Below are 22,877 nucleotides of genomic sequence, written 5' to 3'. Positions count from 1 at the left end.
GTACATGCCAAAGGAGGCATTATACTCAATGATGGGACTGATAAGAGCTAAGTAAAGTACTGTGACTTCCTTGGACCAGGATGCCATGCCCTTACTTACAATGGATGGATGACATGGAATGATTTTCTTACTACCTTAGCCACATGTTGGTCAAAAGCCAGATTACTGTCTACATATGTTTTCAGATTCCTGACTACCAGGTCAACTCTTAAGGGTGCCTTATCAATAAAGTAATTAGCCTGGGTGGCAGTTTTCCCAAAAAACACTGTAATGTATTTCTTGGCAATGAGGTTTAGTCTTTGACTTTTTCACCAGTTATTTGTCTGTATTACACCATCTTGTAAGATGTTTATAACATGGGAGGAATCTATGAATCTATCAATTTGCAATCATCTTCAAACTTGGTCAGCAAAAGACCCTTGACATTAGCCTTTATCTCTTAGAAGTAGATGCTAAGTAGAAGTGGTCCCAGCACGGAGCTCTGAGGTACCCCACTGGTGACTGGTCTCTTGGTAGAGGTGGTTTCAAAAGTCCTGACTTCCTGGGTCCTGTCTGTGATCCAGCTGGCAACTCAACGAGTTATATAGGGATTTATGCCCAGTTTGGTGAGTTTGTCAACTGTCTCCCAAGTGAGGTATTGTATCAAATGCCTTTGCCAGGTACAGGTAGGCAGTATGCACCATTTCCCCCTCATCCTTTGCATTGATGACCTTCTCAAAGAAGTCCACCAGGTTTAGTATGCATGACCTTCCCTTGACAAAGCCAAACTGGGTTGGAGGCAGTGTCTGCTTATGTCTTTGTTGACCATTTCATGATAATTCATTGCATGGCTTTGCATATTAGACTAGTCAGACTAATAGGTCTGTAGTTTGTAGGGTCAGTTGATGGTCAACCCTTGTGAAGTGAGATAACCATTACAGTTCTCCATTCCCTTTCCAGTCCCTTTTTTCAACTTCCTCAAAGCTTGCCGGGTCGTAGATCTTACTTTGAGAGAATCTGAGAATTTTGTCCTCTGAGCAGTGGCTATTAGACATTGTAAGTAGTAGAATACATTAGGATTTTGGCAGTTATTTCTCCCGGGGTAATTTATTCCATGTCATGAATCAACAGGAAGTAACCCAGTCCATTCTACACCAGTTTCTAGGTAGCATAGCAACATTGGAGGTAACTCAGTCATACAAGAGGAAGACGTTCTACTCGAGATTCTTTTTTTGGTGCCAGAGAAAGAAGGTGTGTGGGCACCTGTCCTAAGTCTGTTTCATTTGAACAGGACTGCACTGTAGTGGTAAGAAAGTGGAAGATGCTTTTCTTGCAGTCTCTCCTTCCATTTCTTATGAAGAATACTCTTCTAATCACCTTTGACCTAAAAGATTCTTGCGTACATATAACCCAGAGTCATAGCTAGATCATTAGGTACCCTAGGAATTTCCCTGACTGATGCTTCCTCAAACCAAAACTGAGGACAACAAAAGGGGAAAAAAAAGAAAAAAATCCAGTTGCAAGTTGAGGACAAAAGTCCTGCAGATGCAGAACTGCAAAAAATACCTTCTACTAGTTTGTTGCTATAGTCCTAACATCTAAACCCTTTAAGTAGTCATCATATCAACTTCAGCTGTTTATTTGAATGTTGGTACTGCACTCATAACTAAATCTGGCACTTCCTCTGATGTGCCCATCATTCCCTGTAACAGCCTGTGCCCATGACAGCTGCCCCTTCCCCCCTGCTCTAGCTGTAGTAGTGATATATCCATTAACAGAGCATGCTGGCAGTTACTCAGGTTGTGCTCTGGGGGACTGTCACATTCCATTCACGTTCTTAGTGTTGTACCCACAGTCTTCTCCATGTTCTTACTACCTTTAGTGAAACTTGGGGAGGCACTTAGTTTTTTCTCCAGCAGCCTTTAAAACCTAGGTATTTTTTTGAACTTCCAACAATCCAATCGACCTCATTTTCACACCAAGACCTTTACAGGGACTGTTTTAGATATAGCAGCTGAGCAGTGTAACTTCCTCTAGGGAAGATCTCACATATGAACTGGCTCCTCCTATACATAAACTAGCTCTAGTGGCATAGAGTGACAAAGCCCTGACTATGACCAAGATGACATGAGTTCAGTTAGTGGGTTGAGTATCTGTCAAAGCTGACAGTGAAGGGTGTGTGCACCCTCCATGGGAGGGAGGTGGGGGAGCCAGCTGTGTGTGACCACACCCTCACGAAGAAAGAGTGGCAATGCAGATCCATGGCCTCAGGTAGGCATTAGGCCCATCAAGCTATTAAGTAGTAGTACTTTCAACATGGCCATGTGGAAGTGAACACTCACATGGAAAGAAATTGTGGGTCTCTGTGATGATGTAGATCAAAATTCCCTTCCCTACTCAACAATGGGGTTAGGCAATTAAAAATTTCCTCATTGCCAGGATGGCAGTGAGGGCTATAAAGCACCCTCAGGATTGCCTGAAAGATGTTAACTCCAGGCAGCTGTCAGGCTGATCCCAAGTGAAATTACCTGGTAAGGATATGAATAGCCATGTCCAAGTAGGATGAGGCTTGATGGTCAGCAGGCAGGGGGGCAGAGTGATACAGGAAAAAAACAGTTCCTATGCAACTCTCAGATATGCATTTTTCACAGACAAGCATTGATAGCAGTGGCTTTCTTCAAAGTCATGGGGTACATGTTAGCATCTAGTTTAATGGTCCCTGCAGCAGGATGCACATGACTAGCATCCACTGGTGTCATAGGAATCAACAGAAACAACACAGGCAATTGTTAGAGGAATGGATTCCTATGATCCCTTCAGTCTAGATGGAACTTGTCTGGGAGCACCTCAAGTTGCCACAATTTAGGACCACCTTTCAGCTTATGAGGACAGGAACTGACTGTAGAGCCACTAGACTTCAGCTTTGCTGCCCATATCAGGCAAATCAAGCTCTAGAGGAATTGGCCAAGGGAGTAGAGGAACAGGCACATAAAACATAAAAGAGATGATCTCTACACTACATGATCACAAACCATTTCCCTCACTCCCAACAATGAAGTGTGCTTAGGACAGAGACAAAAAAGTACATCAACAAGTGGAGGAAGGGACCCACTATTATCCCCTCTTTGGACCTATTTTGAAAGTTTGGGACCATGGGTTGGCTCTGTAGTGCTAAAGAATTAAGACTTGACTCGGACGTAACCAGCCTGGGTTTGACTGGTGGCCAGGGGCTGCTGGAGTTGAGGAGGGAAGGGTGGGAGTAAGCAGGCAATGTTTACTTCCCCATACTGTGGTCAAAGGAAGCAGCCTACCTCCATGGTATGACTGGATCATAGTGAAGGAACGATACTGAGCACATAGTACTAACTCTGAGATGTCTGTACCCAACAAACTGTGCACTCCAAGCAGCTACATTAGAGCATGGACGTGAGAGTGTTGTTGGCTAGTTTTTTATTTGCATGCACATTGTCCCATGTAACTATTTAAATTATCTGTATACCAATGTCCTAATTTGTATATCAATGTCCTATATTACCAACTATCTAAAAACAGAAATTTCTAAGATTGCCATTTGATAGCCTGACTGTAAAATGAATTTGTTCTTCTGTTCTCATGTTGCAGTATTCCAACTGTTGAGTTTTCCACTCTTGCTACCCAAATGTCCAGCCAGTATACAAAAGCTTGTAGTCACTGCTAGGTATGTGGGACGTCTGACATTGGCCTAGGGAGAGTGGGCCATAAAAGTGATGTCTGCACATACCTTTCCTCAGAACTTCTCTGCTGCCAGTTGAACATCAGTGTTCCTGTCGTCTTCACTTCAGATCTTCGCTAAAGATAAGTACCCGTTGGGGAAGTTTTTTTATACCTTTTGTCACTGCATGCCCGTTAAGTTTCATGTCATCTATGAAGGGAGAGTGCAAGTGTGGTCATCAGATCCCTCATAAGAATGCCCACAAACTTTGCCTCTTCTGTCTAGGGCCTATGCAGGACCATCTCTCTTGCATGATCTGTCAGGCCTTCATGCCCAAAACCCTACATAGCCAGCTGCATGCTTTAAATATATATTTAGAAAGTCAGCGTCTAAAGTACTTAGGCCTAGGGATGGAAGGGCCGTCTGGTCAGCTCATGGAACCTCCTAAAAAGAAGGCCAAGGTTTCCAGGCCCAAGGTTGTTACTGCTGCCCCTCAGATGCCCCTCCTGTGCCCAAAGTTCACCTGGAGGAACGCTTGGAATCTGCCGATGTAGGTATAGCGGGTACCCCATGGGATGCTGCAGTATCTTGGGCAGAAGGCACGTCCAGGGATGGTTCACAGATGTCACTGTGTGATGTTGAGGAGGAACTACAGGTTCCGACGGCTGCCCTGACAGGCCATCTGTCTGGCTCTCAGCCTATGGAATCAAGGCCTTATCCAGACTCTAGGACTTCCTCAGGCCCTACACCTCCTAGGCCTTCTTTAAAAAAGAAAGCCATGCCCAAACATCTCTCCACCTCCTGAAAACCAACCAGATTGGCAGGCTTTTTCTCAGTGCATTTTTAATGCTTTCATGGCTCTAAGGCATGCCACGGCCAGATCCCTACAGGCTGGGCCTTCTACTATTAGCCCCAGACCTCAGGCTGAGGATGTTATCCCACTTGAAGCTGTGGATTCCCCAGACTCCTCTTCTGAGGACGCCCTCTTTTATTCCTCAGATGCCCTCTTGTCTGGGTTATGCTCCCCAGGTGATGAATCTGTTGAGGCTGACTCCCCAGTTGAAGACCTCACCTTTGGAGATACAATTACCAAAATGAGGGAATTTTTTAAGTGGGATTCCTCTGAGATGACTATGGTACAAAAATGATATTATGAGCTCCTGCAGATGGAGACCCCTGCTCCTTCTGCAATTCCTCCTGTATGACCAGCATTCTTGGATGCTTTCAGTGCTGCCTCACATAACCCTGATTCCCAACCACCTGCTCCCAGGAGACCTGACAGGTTCTACAAAGTCCATGAAGAGGCTACATTTTTGGTTAAATGCCAAGTAGCTGACCATGCACTGTCTCGATCTCCGCAGGTAAGCCATCCAAATTATTGCCTTCTACTTCAATCCTCCCCACTGACAAGGACACTAATGTGATGGAGGGCCTTGGTAAGAACGTTTACACTTCCACTACTCTGGCATTCAGGGTGGTGAGTTATCAAACACATATGTCTAAATATGCATTGGCTTTTCTGTCTCAGGTAACCAAACTCTTGGCTGACCTTCCAGACTCAGCTTACAAGACACAAATTTCTAACCTCATTAGTCTCTCCTCTAAAGTCACCAGGCACTCTATACATTGTAGCTATGATGCTGCAGAAGCATCTACTAGATCAGCTGCATCTGCCTCAGTTCTGAGACATTATTCATGGTTAAGGCTTCGGCCCTTACCCGATGATATTAGGGCAAATTTAATGGATGCGCCCCTGGATAATTCATCCCTTTTTTGTTCTAGGGAAGCTGAGCTCTTCAAGGCCCTTCAACAGAAAGGAAAAGAGCTGCAAGACCTCAAGCATCTTTTTGTCTTGCCCATTCCCATATTTCATAGGAAGTACGCATCAAAGATACAGTTCATAAGTAAACACTCTGCTCCAGTTCCCCAAGCTAGAAGCACCAAAGTTGCAAGGGAACAGCAGACTCTTTCTAAGTCTCCTCAAACTCCTGCTCAGGAAATTCCCTTTCAGGATAGGGAAGGTAGCCTGTGACTACCTACCTTTACTACCCCCCCCCCCAGACAACATTCCCCTGTCCCTAAGGCTGTCTCACTGTCTGTCCCTTTGGCAATTCATCACATCAAACAGGTGGGTCCTAGCCATCTTATAAAAGGGATACTTTATGTCCTGGTTCATTCTTCCCTCTCCCAGAAGGATTCCCCAGCCACCCAAAGACCAACTACATATTTTCCAGCCAGTCATAAACAGCCTCCTTTCTCAAGGAACCATACAACTGGTTCCTCTAGGGAACAAGAGAAGGGGTTCTATTCAAGACTCTTTCTGGTGACCGTGAAGGATGGGCCTTGGAGGCCTATCCTGGATGTCTCCCACCTAACTCTATTCTTAAATGTCCCCTCCTTTTGCAAGTTGTCTCTTCAAACCCTTTTCCCCTACTGATAACTCAGTGGTTTCTAGTCACCTTGGGCATAAAGGACTCCTACCTCCACATACCTGTCAGGTCCACCTACAGGAAATTTCGGTGTTTTGCTGCTGGTTCCTCACAATTTCAGTTCTTGGCTTTGCCCTTTGGACTCTGTACTGCTCCAAGGGTCTTCACCAAATGCCTAACCCCATTAGTGACCTTCTGTAGAGCCCAAGAGATCCAAATTTTTCCATACCTGGACGATCTCCTGATTCAGGCAGAATGTCTCAAAATCCTGCAGAGAAACTCATTCAAGTCATCTCCCTACTACAGGCTCTAGGGTTCTACATAAACATTCCACAAGTCCAACCTGAATCCCTCCCAGGACCAGGTTTTCCTGGGCTGCAGAATAAGGACAGGTGTTGTGAGGGCATTCCCAGAAAGTGGAGACCCTGACTCAATACCTGGCAACTGTCCTCAAAGCCACTGCTTTGACAGTAAGACACTGCCTCAGGCTTCTGGGCTACATGGCCTCCACTATTCCCATGTTTCTTCTGGCAAGGCTGCACATGAGTAAATTGCAATGGTACCTAAAGTGTCTATGGACCCAACACTCACACCCCTTGGACTTCATCATCCCCTTCCTCCCATGTTTGAGGAAGGAGATTCTGTGGTGGTTAAGCCTGGTCAGGCTCAACCCAGGACTTTCAAAGCAGCTCCTTCCCCCTGTCCAGGAGATGTGCACAGATGCCTCAGATCTGGGCTGGGGAGCTACTCTGTGCAGCCTGAAAGTAAAAGGCACCTGATCCCACACCTTCAGGCAGGAACACATCAACATCGGTGAAATGAGAGCTGTCATATTTGCCCTGACAGCCTTTCATCATGCCCTAAAACAAGAGCCCCTGAAATTTTTCACAGATAATACTACAGTTCTTTGGTATGTGAACAAACAGGGAGGAACCAAATCCTATTTGCTTTGCAGATTTGCTCTCCAGGCATGAGATCTGGCAGCCCAACATGGAATAACTCTGCAGGCAGCTTATGTTCCTTCTCCCCAGGACATTCAGGCAGACATCTTGAGCAGGTCCATGTCACAATCCCACGAATGGATGCTTCACAAGGATGTGTTTCTGGACATTGTCCACAGGTGGGTTACACCTCAAATATATCTGTTTGCTTCCCCTCTGAACAGACAACTCCCAATATTTTGCACCAGGCTACCCAGTCTATTAGCAAGGACAATGGATGCCTTCTCCATTTCATGGAAGGGGATGTTTCTGTATGCATTCCCCCCTCCCACTAATTGAAAAAAAAGTCCTGCTGAAGATCCAGCAGGACAGACCAAGAATCTTGCTGGTGACTCCCTTTTGGCCAAGACAGCATTGGCTCCCCTTTCTTCTGGAATTAACCAGGGGCAGTCACTACAAGTTAACTCAAAAAGTGGACCTTTTCACACAGGACAAGGGACCCCTGATCCATCCCCACTTGGAATTTTTGAACCTAACCCTGTGGGTGATAAAATTCTGATCCCCTCGAGACACCTTTACACTGAGGATGTGCTTGTAGTCCTGCAGGAGGGCAGGAAACCTAATACTAGGAGATCTTATCTGTCTAAATGGAAGAGGTTCTCCATGTGGTGTCAGCAAAGACAGTTAGACCCATTAAAAATTGAGGTCCCACTAGTGCTGTCCTACCTGTGTGAACTGCTACAAGCAGGGTTGACATGTACTTTGGTTAAGGCACATCTTTCTGCAATTTCAGCCTGCTTGCTTCTGGAACCTCCTCTAGCCACCTGTCTCTCTTCTAAGGTATTTCTTAAGGGAGTACTACACCTCAGCATCCCCAGGAGGCAGATCCCTCCTCCCTGGGATTTGAATTATGTCCTAGAGAAACTCACTGTGGTGCCTTTTGAACCAGCCACCAAGGTTTCTCTGAAACATTGTACTTGGAAAACTGCACTCCTGGTGGCCCTGACATCAGCCAGGAGTGTCAGAACTCCAGGCCATCATGGCAACACCTCCTTTCCTCATCTTCCACAAGGATAGAGTGACCCTGAGGACCAACCCCCCCTTTATGCCTAAAGTGGTCAATGAGTTATCCCTAAATCATGGTATTCACCTGCCCACCCTTTTCCCTAATCCCCAAAATGACAGTGAGAGAGTCTTACATTCCCTTGATGTTCACAGACAACTTAGATTTTACCTGGACAAGATTAAGGCCTTTAGGAAATCAGACCAGCTTTTTGTCTCCTTCCACCCCAGAGCCCAAAGAAAGGAGGTGACGAAGCAGACCATTTTGGTCTGGCTTTCCAAGACTATATCCTTTTGCTACACATTCCTTGGGAAACAGCCCAATTCAAAAATTAAGGCACACTCCACCAGAGCCATGGCTTTGTCTGGAGCCTTTTTCAGAGGATTGAACACTGCTTCCATCCTTGAGGCAGCTACCTGGTCATCTGTCCAAACCTTCTATAAACATTACAGGCTGGTTCATGTCTCCAGATCCAGAGCTGGGTTTGCAAGGACAATCCTGCATGGCTTTGTGGAGGGTAGCTCCATTCCACTTCCCTCTTCTTCCCTGTGAGCTGTGGCATTCACCCAGCAGTTGGAACACTGCAACATGAGAATAGAAGAACATAGAATAGTTGTATAAAATCTTACCATAACTATAGATGCCCTTCTCTTCCACGATGCAGTATTCATTCCCTCCCACCTTCTTCCTTCTCTCCATCTAAACTGTTCCTTCCTGGATGGCATAGAGCCTATACAACCTCCTAAGAATGGTGTATGACTGGGGCTTACAGTTCTGAGGAAAGGTACGTGCAGACATCACTTTTATGGCCCATGCTCCCTAGGCCAACATCAGACATCCCACATACCCAGCAGTGACTATAAGCTTTTGTATACTGGCTGGACGTTCAGGTAGCAAGAGAGGGAAAACCCAGCAGTTGGAATAATGCAACATGGAAGAGAAGGACATCTATGGTTATGGTGACATTTTACACAGCTATTCTTTATCTGTAATCTTTGTGCCTTAGCCTTAATAATTGCTCAGAAAGTTCATAGACTAGCCCACCCACTCAACTAAACAAACAAACAAATAAGTAAAGGTTGTAATAATAATTATAGCTTAAAAAGTCTAACTCTCAGGCAGTAGCTATGAAGAAACATGAAGAGGGAATCGATTTAAAACCTGGCTTGTCTATATCACTATATATCCATCAATGTCAGTATTAATGATAACATGATTTTCTTTTATTTTTTATTTGTAGGGACTCTGTAATGGAAGGGGGACATGTGAGTGTGGAAAATGTGAATGCACAGATCCAATGTTTTCTGGAACCAATTGTGAACCTACAGATATGGCAGTAAGTATCAGATCAGTACCACAAAAAATATAGGATGGGCAGAATGAAATAAAAGTAAATCAATGTGCATGTGAAACAGCATATGTCAGTCTAGGTGGAATCAATAACGCAAACTGTAGGGATAAAAGGCCTATTAACTTACCTGTGCTGTTCCATTTTATCAGATTGCTCACCAGTTGCATTCCAAATACAGTGAGTTTGGCTAAATGTTTTTGTCCTGTGTGCGTCTTGTTTGTTACCCACAGTCAAGTACTAATGCTAATAAACAAAATGTATTCTTGAAAGGAAATCATCACCAAACCTCTCAACTGTATGGATTTTTGCAGAATGTCCAGATTTTTGCCTCATATTTTTGGTATGTTCCTCTTAAAATCTGTACTTTTCTGGCAAATAGCCGAGGATTGAAGTCATTAAATAATGACAATCATTTGAGTTTAAGACTCCACATCCTTCAGAAAATTCATGCTAATGCAAAACCTATTATTCTATCAACTTTCTAAGTTTGTAAGAGCAATATTTAAAATCTGTCCCTATTTGTCTCCCTATCATTTTAGGCTTTGTCCAGATTTTTTGTTCTAAGAGGTTGAGAGGTATGATCATCACTTATACAAATATCATACTGAAGTGTGCCTTTCTACTGTGCATTAGGTACGACATACATGTATGTCTGTACCTTTATTTATTTATTGTAACATTTAAAACTGTCATGCTAATGTTCATCACTTCCAAGCGGAAGGGTTCCGTGGCTATATATATCCACGAACATCAGATCTGGTACAGGCAGGTTATTACACTTTGTAGGTAGTGTAGTTGTTTGTTTTGAATTGCAGACTGAGAAACATGTAGTTACTGGACACCTTTTCTGACAATTCTGCAGTGAGATGAACTGCAGGTCGTCCAGTGTCAGTTTGCCAAAGCTCATTGGGTAAGTACATGTCTGAACATGTAACATTCTGATTATCACTCAGAAGGTGACCAACATTTTGAAGTTGGAGACTTATTAGTCAGAACAAAGAATTAATCTGAAGTTTGCCATTATGTGTTCTTTGAGATAAAATATTCTGATACCTTGTATGTAGCATAGTTTTGGAATTGTTAATGCAAATATGAGCAGGCAGTGTTTGACACCTAGAGGCACAGTAGGAGGGAACTGCAGAAATGCCTGGAGGCACACTCAGCTGTAATGAGTGGGTTTTTTACATTAGTTCATTGTTTTCTGCTCTGTTGGCAAACATATTAGCACTTTCTGCATAGGCTACTGCGTGCTGAGGTATGGATCAGTGGGTGGGAGCCAGACACAGAAATAAAGAATTAACACATGCTGAAACAAAAGTGTTTAAACCATTTCCTTTGCAGTGTGTGTGTGTGTGTGTGTGTGTGTGTGTGTGTGTGTGTGTGTGTGTGTGTGTGTGTGTGTGTGTGTGTCTGTGTGTGTCTGTGTGTGTGTGTGTTTGTGTGTGTGTGTGTGTGTGTGTGTGTGTGTGTGTGTGTGTGTGTGTGTGTGTGTGTGTGTGTGTGTGTGTGTGTGTGTGTGTGTGTTTGTATGTGTGTGTGTGTGTGTGTGTGTGTGTGTGTGTGTGTGTGCATGTTCGTGTGTGTTTCTGTGCTTGTGCGTGTGTGTGTGTGTCTGTGTGTGTGTGTGTCTGTGTGCATGTATTTGTGTGTGTCTGTGCGTGTGTGTGTCTGTGTATGTGTGTGTCTGTGTGTGTCTGTGTGTGTGTGCATGTGTACGTGTGATTGTGTGTGTCTGTGCGTATGTGTGTGTGGGTCTGTGTGTGTGTGTGTGTGTGTGTGTTTGTGCACATGTGTGTGTTTGTGCACGTGTGTGTGTGTGTGTGTGTGTGTGTGTGTGTGTGTGTGTGTGTGTGCGCATGTGTGCATGTATGTGCGTCTGTGTGTGTGCATGTGTGTCTTTGCATATATATGTGTGTGTGTGTCTGTGTGTGTCTGTGCTACATAACCACCCAATTTGATTGTGTCATGATCTTCTCCTAATTTTCATTCTATAAGCTATTAACTCCAGCTGTGGTGACTCTCACTTCACTATAAAAAATGTTCCTGTTTGCTTTGTCTTATCCTTCATTCTGATAGCTGTTTACAATTACATGCATTGTTTTTCCAAGATCACACTATCAAAGGACATCTGTTTTTTGAAATCTTCATAGAGGTGATTCATTTCATGTTACCACCCCTTCCAAATTAGGCTCCAAATACCCTCTTCTGCACTTACCTCAGTATTTTGTTTTTTATTTATCCTTTTTTTGAACAGATTATTTCCACTAGGACAGTAGACGCTTTTCATTCTAGACCTTCCCCCACCCTCACATGCCCATACACAGTAGCTGTCTCATGTTTATCCACACAGGATGTCCATATCACATTCAGAGGATGGAGGTTTCTGACCTAGGTGCACAGAAATGTGGTTACTCTAAACAGTGCAGATAGCATTCAGAGGCAACCCACTCATGAAGCCCCCTTTGTTAACCGTTTGCAGTGCCACATGATGTGATACAGTACTTGTGCCCTCCAGTCATTTCAATTACATTGCTATACTGTTTGGCTGTGAGCAATACCTATGGACCCACGCTTAACTAACAAACTTGCACTGCCACCTAGTTTTGAATTATTCTCTGCAAAGGGTTATGGGATTTGTATTCATGTCATTATTTTTGACTGATAATTTGGTATGGTGGTAGCGTTGTTACCGCACAGCAAGAGGTTCTCCCATTCGATTCTCGGCGTGGCTTGGGAGTGCCTTCTGTGTGAAGTCTGCATGTCCTCTCCGTGGTTGGGTAGCGTTCAAAAGACATGCGTGCGTAAATGGGTGTGCCTTCGGTGAAGGTTGGGCGTCGAGCTGGCACCTCGGCGTTTCGTAAAAATCTGCTGCCAATTATTAGCGGACCGGAGTTCCGCTGTGGTGACCCCTTACCGGGAAAAAGCGAAAAGACAAACAACAACAACAACATAATTTCCATTACAGAGGTGTTTTCAGTCAACTGCAACACCTCCATGACCACTATATGTTTGCATGTTGCTGAATTAGTTTAGATGAAAATAAGTTTGTAGTAATATCATGTTTCATACTTTAAACCCATTAATGACAACAATTATTTTTTTTGGGGGGGGGTTAGATTTGCATTAGTTTTTTTTTTCAAATCAGTTGATAAAGAGCTCCTTTACAGTTAGACATATGGAGTGCCAGGTAGTAATATTTTAAGCAATGGCAATGCAAACCCAACCAGAAAGTATATATTATGTTAAATATTTGATAGACTTACAGACTACTTCATAGTCTGTGAACTTGAGCAAGTTATATAATCTCACAATGCATGCATCATTCACCAGGGCTCATGTTTCTGTTTCTTTACCATTGAGTTTCTCTCTTACCCTTTCAGAATCTTCTAGAGCCCAGCCTTGTACAGACTATACACATGACACTGCCAAAACCATTATTTAGCATCTGCCTGTACTTGTCACTACTGTGCTTAACACTGAATAAGTCTGTGCCCTGAATATGCTATGTAACCAGCAAAACTGATACAGAATTAGGCAAGGCATAAGAAAATGTGTCAGTTGGTCATTAAGTACTTCAGCCTGTCTTTACCGCTTCCCATATTGACAGTTAGTAGTAAGCCATGTGATTGGTTATTAGAATCAAAGTTTTTAATAATAAATAATATAGATTTGAAATAATATAATTATTTTATAATATAGTAAAAGCATGTATCCGTCAGTTTGAATGCTGTACAGAATTGGATGCAATACCCAGTCTAATGAGTGTCTGGTTATCCCATAGCGCTTGCTGGGAATGTGTGAAGAGAGCCGCACCTGTGTCCAGTGCTGGGGATGGAACACTGGTGAGAAGAAAGGAGAGAAGTGTAAGGAATGTACTGTTAACATGCAGTTTGTTGATGAACTGAAAGAAGGTGAGTCCCAAAGGTATTTGTTTTTAAAGTTTTTGCATAGCCTTTGACCTCTGTAGGCAGCTGTCTCTTCATGTAAATAGTATTAAGTTAAAAGATTGTGCCTCCCAGAAATGAGTATAAAAAGTTTGTCAGAGCAATAACATATGGTATTTCAAAGTTTATGTAATCTACTGTCGGTTTCAATTCTGACATTTTCCAGAGTACTCGCTGACCTTTTTTTCCAAAGATGAATGTACTGTCACATTTCTTGATTCATGCCTTGCTTTCCACTGCATTTGGTTAGTTGTTTGGTTCAGATCTGTAGATTAAGACCAGTAGTGATAAACTGGGCATCAGAATGTTATTATTACATTCCTTCATATGATCACTTCAAAGCTTGTTTTATAAGCACAAATGATTTTGATATAACTTGCTAATTAATTGATACTCAATAGAAGACATGAATTCATAAAACCAGAAATCACATTTTAATACACTGTTGGGAAGATTGACTAATGCACACCTTGACTTCCCAAACACCCATTGTAAGAAGCCTTCGTCTGACAAAAGAAGGTGAAGAGGTATATTGTAACTTCCTGTTGGTACAATGGTTGGCTCTATTTTTGTAGTAGTGGTGAACTTTCTTCTGGAAGTAATCTGAATTGTCAGAAGGCTGGACAGGTAGTAAGAATTAAACTTTCTAGCGAAAATTGTTCTTCCAAAGGTGGTATTAGTAGGTTCATCTAAAGGCTCCAATCAGGTGGTAAGCTGATTCTTGGAAGAAACTCCACAGTTAACAAGCCAGTTTTTGATTTGAGTGAGTCTGTGGTGACACCACTTATACAGGCATACAACTGTCTGTAGAATTGTGCAATAAAACAGCACACAAGTCTCAGCCCAGAAGAGGAAAGGGATTTGGTCTAATACTATCTACTTCAGTGGTATTCTGTAGCTCTGATTTAATGTGGCCTGTGGTTTGCAGTACTTTTGAAATGTGGCCTATGGGATAGAAAAACTCTGCCACTGGAGCTGCCACATAGTGGAGATAGTCTCAGAAAGAAAGATCCAACTGTGACCCCTTGGGAGACCACAGGGTGTCTACCATAAAGATGACTACTTGTGCATTACAGGAGGTAAACACAAGCTGAAAAGTGGAAGTTGAAACTCAGCAGTGGCAGATAATCATAGTCATATTCTAAAATGTTTGCATTCAAGGCCCCGCAGCATTTGTGGAAGATGCAAGCAAAAACTCAAAACAAACAAAAAGGTTCAAGTCTTTCACCACTTCTACATCGGTCAGATCCTGATAAAATAAAAAATCTCATAGTTAGCCTGTTTATGTGAGAGATAACACAGAGGTGGCTGAAAGGGGTCTGGCAACATCCTTTCTGTGTTTCTAAACTTGATGTATAGATGCTGTATTGATAGAGAAGACTACTCTGCCATGGATGTGGTGGGACATGGAAAAGAACTTGGGTCATATTGTAGTAAGTGTGAAAGCGATGGCTTTTGATACTGTTGTCACATTTAGTAATTCCTGATAGTAGAATTCTGGACATAATTAGAAATAGCCTTACCTTACTATGACTATGTCTGAACACCTGCTTGAAGATTCCATAACTTTAAGGTTCCTCCCAGTTTTGTCAGAGGTATTTAACAGGTATTTAACAGGATAATCACTTAAAAAAAATAATTTCAAAGAAAAGCACAAGTAAAAGTTTGCAAATGTTGAACAGCTGCAGCATACACATTAAATTAGATGGTGATTAATGGTCACAACACTGGAAAAGATTGTTGCAATGAAGGCCTGACTCAGGTTACTGTATTGGATACCTTGCTGGTTACATAGAGTAACTTATATGAACAAACCAAAAAGAGAAAGCTGTTAGAAAACACTACAGAACTGAGCAAGTAGCAGCTGGAAATACTGTCTGTCAGACAGTTATGTTAGCTTTTACATTTCTTAACTATGAATGACTACAGAGTTTGACTCATCTGGAGAAAATGATTACCAGCCTTATATCTTTAACTATACTGCATTTTCTATTTTTTCCTGGAATGTGTATTTTCAGCCTGTTATCCCAAAATATAATTGCCCTAACAAAAGCTACCTGTTTTCTGCTGGTCTTCCTAAAATGGTTATCATGTTTTTATCTTCAGCTAAGAAAGGTTTAGCATAAACTGGTTTCCCCAAGGCTGGCAGCAGCCATCACACAAAGGCAGGCTAGGAGGCCTGATGGTGAGGACTATAAACATATACAGGCCAAGCAGTGGTCAACAGTTCCCAGAAATGCTGCAGCATGGGGGGCTTGCTGGAAGTAATACTCCTTTCCTCATGTACAGCGGTACTAAGCAATACTGAAAATAGCAGTGTTTTATTCCCAAAGCAGCATAACTAATAGTACTTTAACTCATTACATCTGAGTGATGCCTCCAGGTGCATCTGCAGTTAACGCCTATTGATGCCTCTAGACACCAAATATTGCTTGTTCATATTTGCATCAATAATTTCAAAACCATGCTATGTACAAGGTTTTAAAAGATTTCATCTTAAAGCTTACACAATGGCAAACTCAACTGCATTAATGTTTGACCACTGTCTACTGCAGGTAAAGAGATATTAACTGTTGTTTTTATGATATTAATTTATATAGATATCATTTTCACATTTTTCTAAATATCTCAACAACCAAGTAACACTGACAAAAACTCCTTAGCCACATATGAAAGCTCTCAGTTAAGTGAATAAAATGTTGCTTACAACTTGAGTGGTTGCTAAGATATTGTAAGTTGTTTACAGAATATTATAAACATAATAATTACTGTGTTTACTGTGAATTATAAAATTCAATTTAAGGTCTAGAACCTAAAGAATACTACCACTATAAAAATAGTTTGTGCTGAAGAGTTTGCCATTTATACTTCTTTCATAACCCCTATGGTTCCAGAGATATGAACATTTGTTTGAAATGGGAGGACATAATTTGATTCTGTCAAAAGGCTGAGGTTCCACTCATTGGAAGTTACGGTGCAAACTTCCTAAGCTCCATTGGGGTGAATGAGTTAAAGCACTGTTACCCCATGAGTCAGCTAGACTACAGAAATATGGACTGCCACAAAACCGTAGGTACGTCAGTTGGTGCTTTAGGTAATCCTCCAAGTTAGTGTGCCCCTCACCAGAGTTAAGGTCTTCCTTCAAAGTTGAGACCGCCCCCCCTCTGAAAAAACTCCAGTGGCCCAAGCAAAGAGCTATTGTATGTATACATCTTTATTTTTTGGTGATATGAACATTGGCTCTAGATGATGGTCACTGTTGATGTGACACCCCGACCCATGGGAGAAAGGAAGTTATTGATGTATGTCGGGATTTATTTTATTTTATTTTATTTGTTAAAATTTCTACCATAAGTGAAGGTGGATTGTAGAATACAAAACTGGTGGAATGATGAATGACAGTGACCCTTCTGACACAGACTTTGCAAACTTTTTGCAGTTTGTGGCAATGATGATGTGGTGCCTGTTACCACTGAAACAATGGCCTTTGACCAAAAGGTTATCAGAGGGCAGCAACTGGTTTGCAGTGAAGCAATTTTAAGGACTTAAGATAATTACTGAATAATGTTGGATTACAGAGACAAATGTATGCACAAAGTTTTCAAGGTAACACTAAAATGAATGTGAACTGGAAACTAGAGTTGTGGAAATTACCTGTAGTTTGGATATCATCAAAAAATGCACATATGCTAAACAGGTATGACCAATGGGACAATATTATTACTCCTTTGGGGTTTACTATGAATGAGGTTTATGCCTCTGTTCACTTAGGAAAATAATATTATTGTCATATAATGTTTGAAACTTCTGAGGTGGCGGATCATTTTTGTTGTACTGTGCTTAAAAAATACTGTATCCTATGAATTTTTGGACTAAACATTGATAAATTGTGTTTGTGCAATTTTGAACTGCATCAGTGGAATCTGAACAGATAAAGACTTTTAGTAGCACATGTCCTACTGTATTGGACATTAAAAAAGTATGATGGCAGATATTTGTGGAATGGGACACGGGAAGTATGTGTAATTTTAAGGACCAACAATGGAAAGAGTACTGATGTCTCTAGTTTAGTTCATATATATAGCGGAAGGTTTATATGTTATCTACAGGACAAACTAAGATGTATTTTTGGTAGGTCTAGAAATCACTTAATACAAAATTGTGACAATGAAAATGTGTGCAGTGTGTTAAAAGAGGATATACTTATAAAAGGTGTGAAAGATTTTGTTATAAATGTATAACTGTAGGGCATGTTTGGTTTGGTTGTCTGCATACAAAAGAAATAGAGAGCAAGTGACTGTTCTTCCTTCTAGCAGTACTACTGAAGCAATATCTATAAAGAAAAAAGGAATTGTTGGTACATTCAGATGCAAGTGATAGACAGGGAAAGGTAGTACAAAGTACAATTGGCTATGCTGATGACAAACTTAAAGGGGAACATATTGGAGTGTTGCAATAGAAACAGATATTAGGGATGGAAATGCTGCAAAGAATAATCCTACTGAAAAAAAACAGTTAAAAAAATAGAGAAACAAGTTGCTAATAAAACTGCAAAAAGATATTGCAAAGAATAGTGCTACCTGTTGTTTAAATGTTAATAACGTAATAAACAAAATTAGGTATTTAGCAGTACTGGATATCTATAGAAATGTTGGCACTGATATGTTTTATCTTCTAGATGTCAAGATGTTGACATCTAAACAGAAACACCAAGTTATATTGTTATGCGGCACAAAATTACGTGGAGTTTTGGAAAGAAAATCTATAGTGATATTGCAGTATTGTATAAATCAAGTATATATTTTTTATATATTCTAATTCTAAGTTTGAGAAGATTATTAATATGTGATTTTAGGTTAAAACTGGAATGTTCTGATTGTTTTATGGGCTCCTATGGGGATGAAGAATAAGGAAGATGTATTTAGATTGTTAAAAAATATAATCCTTAATATGGATATTGTGATAGCAGGAGATTTTAATTGCCATTTAAGATGGACAACAGAAAAAAATTACAAAATATATAAGGACCTCAAGGGATGTATTGCAATTAGGGCAGTAACTTTAGGATATACCTATGAAAGGGGCTCTTTGGCTACAGAGGCATTTTTTTCTGCTTTTTGCTGAAGGTTTAAAGTTATTGCAGTACAAAAAATAGAATTGCAACACATAGCTCATAAAGCTTTACTTTTTGAAACTTATCACATGTTGCATGTTAAGAATGAGAAAGGTTTTAAAAAATTGGATATATTACAACTGAAGGATGGAAAATAGTCACTTGTTAATGGATTAACATTTAAGTATAGTTGAATTTTGTGAGGCAGTGACACAATGGTGGATATTATTTAAAGTGAAGAATATAAAAACTGTTTTATTTGAGAAAGAGATGTGGAAACAAAAAAAAATATGAGTACTGAGATACCTGAGATACCTGTAATAAATATGAATGTACACTGAGTCATGATACTTTCCTTATGAGCAAGGTTACTGAAAAAAATATCTGTACTGATCCACAAAAAAATAAATAAATAAATAAAACATATCTTGGTTATAAAGGTAGAAATACTGTACCTGGTTTAATACAGTATCAGATATTATGACTGTCACTGAGAAATATATTACCACGATGCACATGGAATATCATACAAGCAGAAACTTATGGAATGTCAAAAGCTATCAGAGAGGATATATTAGTATTAGAGAAAATGTAACATTAGAAGAATTTAACACTATTTTAGGTAAAATACCCAGAAATTTGTCTTTGTAATTGGATGGAATACCTTATACATTTTATGAGTTACTCATACTATGAATTAAAGGCTTTATCATGATATAAGGAATAAAAGTGTATATGATGGCGTTATTAAATTTGTATATAAAAGGAGAGGTAAGGAAGATCTTAATAATTGGAGACAATTAACTTTGAACAATACTGATTACAACATATTTTATACACTTTTGCAGGTGCAATTCAGTAAATTCTTGTTTAAAGTGTTCAATGCTTCAATATTTGGAGTTACATTTAGCCCTATAAAAGAAAATGTTATTTTTATTATAAGCAATATCTATAAAGAAAAAAGGAATTGTTGGTACATTCAGATGCAAGTGATAGACAGGGAAAGGTAGTACAAAGTACAATTGGCTATGCTGATGACAAACTTAAAGGGGAACATATTGCAGTGTTGCAATAGAAATGGATATTAGGGATGGAAATGATGCAAAGAATAATCCTACTGAAAAAAAAAAACAGTTAAAAAATAGAGAAACAAGTTGCTAATAAAACTGCAAAAAAGATATTGCAAAGAATAGCACTACCTGTTGTTTAAATGTTAATAACGTAATAAACAAAATTAGGTATTTAGCAGTACTGGATATCTATAGAAATGTTGGCACTGATATGTTTTATCTTCTAGATGTCAAGATGTTGACATCTAAACGGAAACACCAAGTTATATTGTTATGCGGCACAAAATTACGTGGAGTTTTGGAAAGAAAATCTGTAGTGATATTGCAGTATTGTATAAATCAAGTATATATTTTTTATATATTCTAATTCTAAGTTTGAGAAGATTATTAATATGTGATTTTAGGTTAAAACTGGAATGTTCTGATTGTTTTATGGGCTCCTATGGGGATGAAGAATAAGGAAGATGTATTTAGATTGTTAAAAAAATATAATCCTTAATATGGATATTGTGATAGCAGGAGATTTTAATTGCCATTTAAGATGGACAACAGAAAAAAATTACAAAATATATAAGGACCTCAAGGGATATATTGCAATTAGGGCAGTAACTTTAGGATATACCTATGAAAGGGGCTCTTTAGCTACAGAGGCATGTTTTTTTTTTGCTTTTTTTCTGAAGGTTTAAAGTTATTGCAGTACAAAAAATAGAAATGCAACACATAGCTCATAAAGCTTTACTTTTTGAAACTTATCACATGTTGCATGTTAAGAATTAGAAAGGTTTTAAAAAATTGGATATATTACAACTGAAGGATGGAAAATAGTCACTTGTTAATGGATTAACATTTAAGTATAGTAGAATTTTGTGAGGCATGGACACAATGGTGGATATTATTTAAAGTGAAGAATATAAAAACTGTTTTATTTGAGAAAGAGATGTGGAAACAAAAAAAAAATATGAGTACTGAGATACCTGTAATAAATATGAATGTACACTTGAGTCATGATACTTTCCTTATGAGCAAGGTTACTGAAAAAAATATCTGTACTGATCCACAAAAAAAATAAATAAAACATATCTTGGTTATAAAGGCAGAAATACTGTACCTGGTTTAATACAGTATCAGATATTATGACTGTCACTGAGAAATATATTACCACGATGCACATGGAATATCATACAAGCAGGAACTTATGGAATGTCAAAAGCTATCAGAGAGGATATATTAGTATTAGAGAAAATGTAACATTAGAAGAATCTAACACTATTTTAGGTAAAATACCCAGAAATTTGTCTTCGTAATTGGATGGAATACCTTATACATTTTATGAGTTACTCATACTATGAATTAAAGGCTTTATCATAATATAAGGAATAAAAGTGTATATGATGGTGTTATTAAATTTGTATATAAAAGGAGAGGTAAGGGAGATCTTAATAATTGGAGACAATTAACTTTGAACAATACTGATTACAACATATTTTATACACTTTTGCAGGTGTAATTCAGTAAAGTATTGTTTAAAATGTTCAATGCTTCAATATTTGGAGTTACATTTAGCCCTATAAAAGAAAATGTTATTTTTATTATAAGAGATTATAGATAGTGCTAACTGTAATAATAGTATGGGATTAATAATAGACTGGGATGATGAAGGGGTGTTTGATGCTGTTGCCCATGGTAGTTTGTGAGATGTTTTACAAAGTTATGGAATTAGTGACAGAATATGAATGATTATTAAAGATATTTGTAAAAATTCTTAGGTAAGTCTATTGGTTAATGGCTAGCTTGGGAGTAGCATAAAAATATACAGGGGGTTGAGTAAGGATGTTCTCTGAGTACTTTATTGTTTAGTTTAGAAATTAATGCTATTACTGAAAAAAACTAGAGTAAGATGTGATATTGCAAGACTGGAGTTAAAAAAATGACAACATGGAACACAGAACTGTTTAATATAATGTTCAGTGCTTTTGTCCTGTTTATATTCTTGCATATCACATGACACAAATCACATGACATGTAATATTAAAACACAAGTTAAAAACTGCTGCACTTAAAAACAGCAATTTTAAAATTTTAAGTATATAATTAAGTTTAATTTATGAGTTAAATACATAATTTTGACAGCATAAATTATCTTAAAGAACAACAAACTTCTAAAACACATTTGATGTTAATGTGTTCATTTAATACAGGAGCATTATCTGCTCATAATAAACATTTAAAATGTAATTCTTTCCTTTTTAATTAATTGTCAAAATTATCACCTCTTAGACTGTTGACTGCATTATCTAATAAAAAAAACTTTGTTAAAACATTGACAGTCATAGAATTCTTACACAAAGCATTTTACAAATTGAATGAAAATGCTCATAAGCAGAACATGCCAATTTGCTAGTAGTTTTACCAACAAAATAACTTGGGTCGAACAAGTAGTTAAATAAAGAACTCCCTTGGATTCAGAATTATAATGAGTTTTTGCACTATAAATTCTATGTTTAGGTGTTGTAAAATAGGTATTTTGTATATATAGCTATACTTAACTACACTTCCTGCACTTAAATGTGCCTTTAATTTTTATCAGTATGATAGGGTATTAGTGTACACTTATCATTTTCTAATAAATTCTTAATAGACTTGCCCCCTTTAAACACCTCAACTAAAGCCTTCATCTATTCCACTCTTTCTGTGCAGCAGCAAATGCTAGATGTTCTGGAACATTACCAGAGGTTTGCATTTGCTATGTCTCCTAGCACCTGCCAAATAAGACTTTTGGACAGCTTCTAGATTGTGTCTTTAAGTTTGCAGCTTCCTCCCTTTCATATTGCAGGTTGGTCCTAAGGCGTGTAACAGGAGCAGTGCCACTGCATTCCCACTCTCACCTCACCAACGAAAAGTCCTATGTGATACTGTGGGCAGGACTGACACTGTTAGCTCTCAAAATAAATAGCTCCCAAGATATGCAAGTCAGTCTGTTACTAAAGATGTGCCCTCAGCCTACAAGTCAGAAAGAGTGCTTTTACTTTTTAGACCAAATTGTTGTAATGACCAGCAACTACTGAAATACTTAGATCATCTAAGACTTTGAAAATACTGTATGGCTAAGAATAAAAACAAAAAACAAAAATGAGAGACAAAAACATAAACAAAGCTGCATAGTACTGCCTGACAAGTGATTCATTTTTGCTACCACCAATTGGTTCCTTCTGCCCATTACCAACAGCAGTGTCTTCTCCCACACTAAAAAGAGCTACACACTTTCTTCTTGGGTAGACTTTCTGTTTCAAAAGCAT

At 39.4% G+C, this 22,877-nt stretch overlaps 1 protein-coding gene across 4 annotated transcripts in view; it reads left to right on the top strand.

Moving 5' to 3' along the window:
- Nucleotides 1–22,877, top strand: part of ITGB4 (integrin subunit beta 4) — a 1,147,860-nt gene that overhangs the window by 648,159 nt on the left and 476,824 nt on the right. For all 4 annotated transcript variants that reach the window (XM_044084971.1, XM_044084972.1, XM_044084974.1 and 1 more), the window contains exons 15-16: nucleotides 9,344–9,439; nucleotides 13,236–13,365. In XM_044084971.1, the coding sequence (XP_043940906.1) occupies nucleotides 9,344–9,439; nucleotides 13,236–13,365 (226 nt within the window). The remainder of the gene's footprint in view (nucleotides 1–9,343; nucleotides 9,440–13,235; nucleotides 13,366–22,877) is intronic.

This window comes from Protopterus annectens, chromosome 10.part0, assembly GCF_019279795.1.
Source record: "Protopterus annectens isolate FY-2018-M chromosome 10.part0, PAN1.0, whole genome shotgun sequence".
NCBI classification, from domain to species: domain Eukaryota; kingdom Metazoa; phylum Chordata; order Ceratodontiformes; family Protopteridae; genus Protopterus; species Protopterus annectens.
This window is presented reverse-complemented; position numbering and strand designations above follow the sequence as displayed.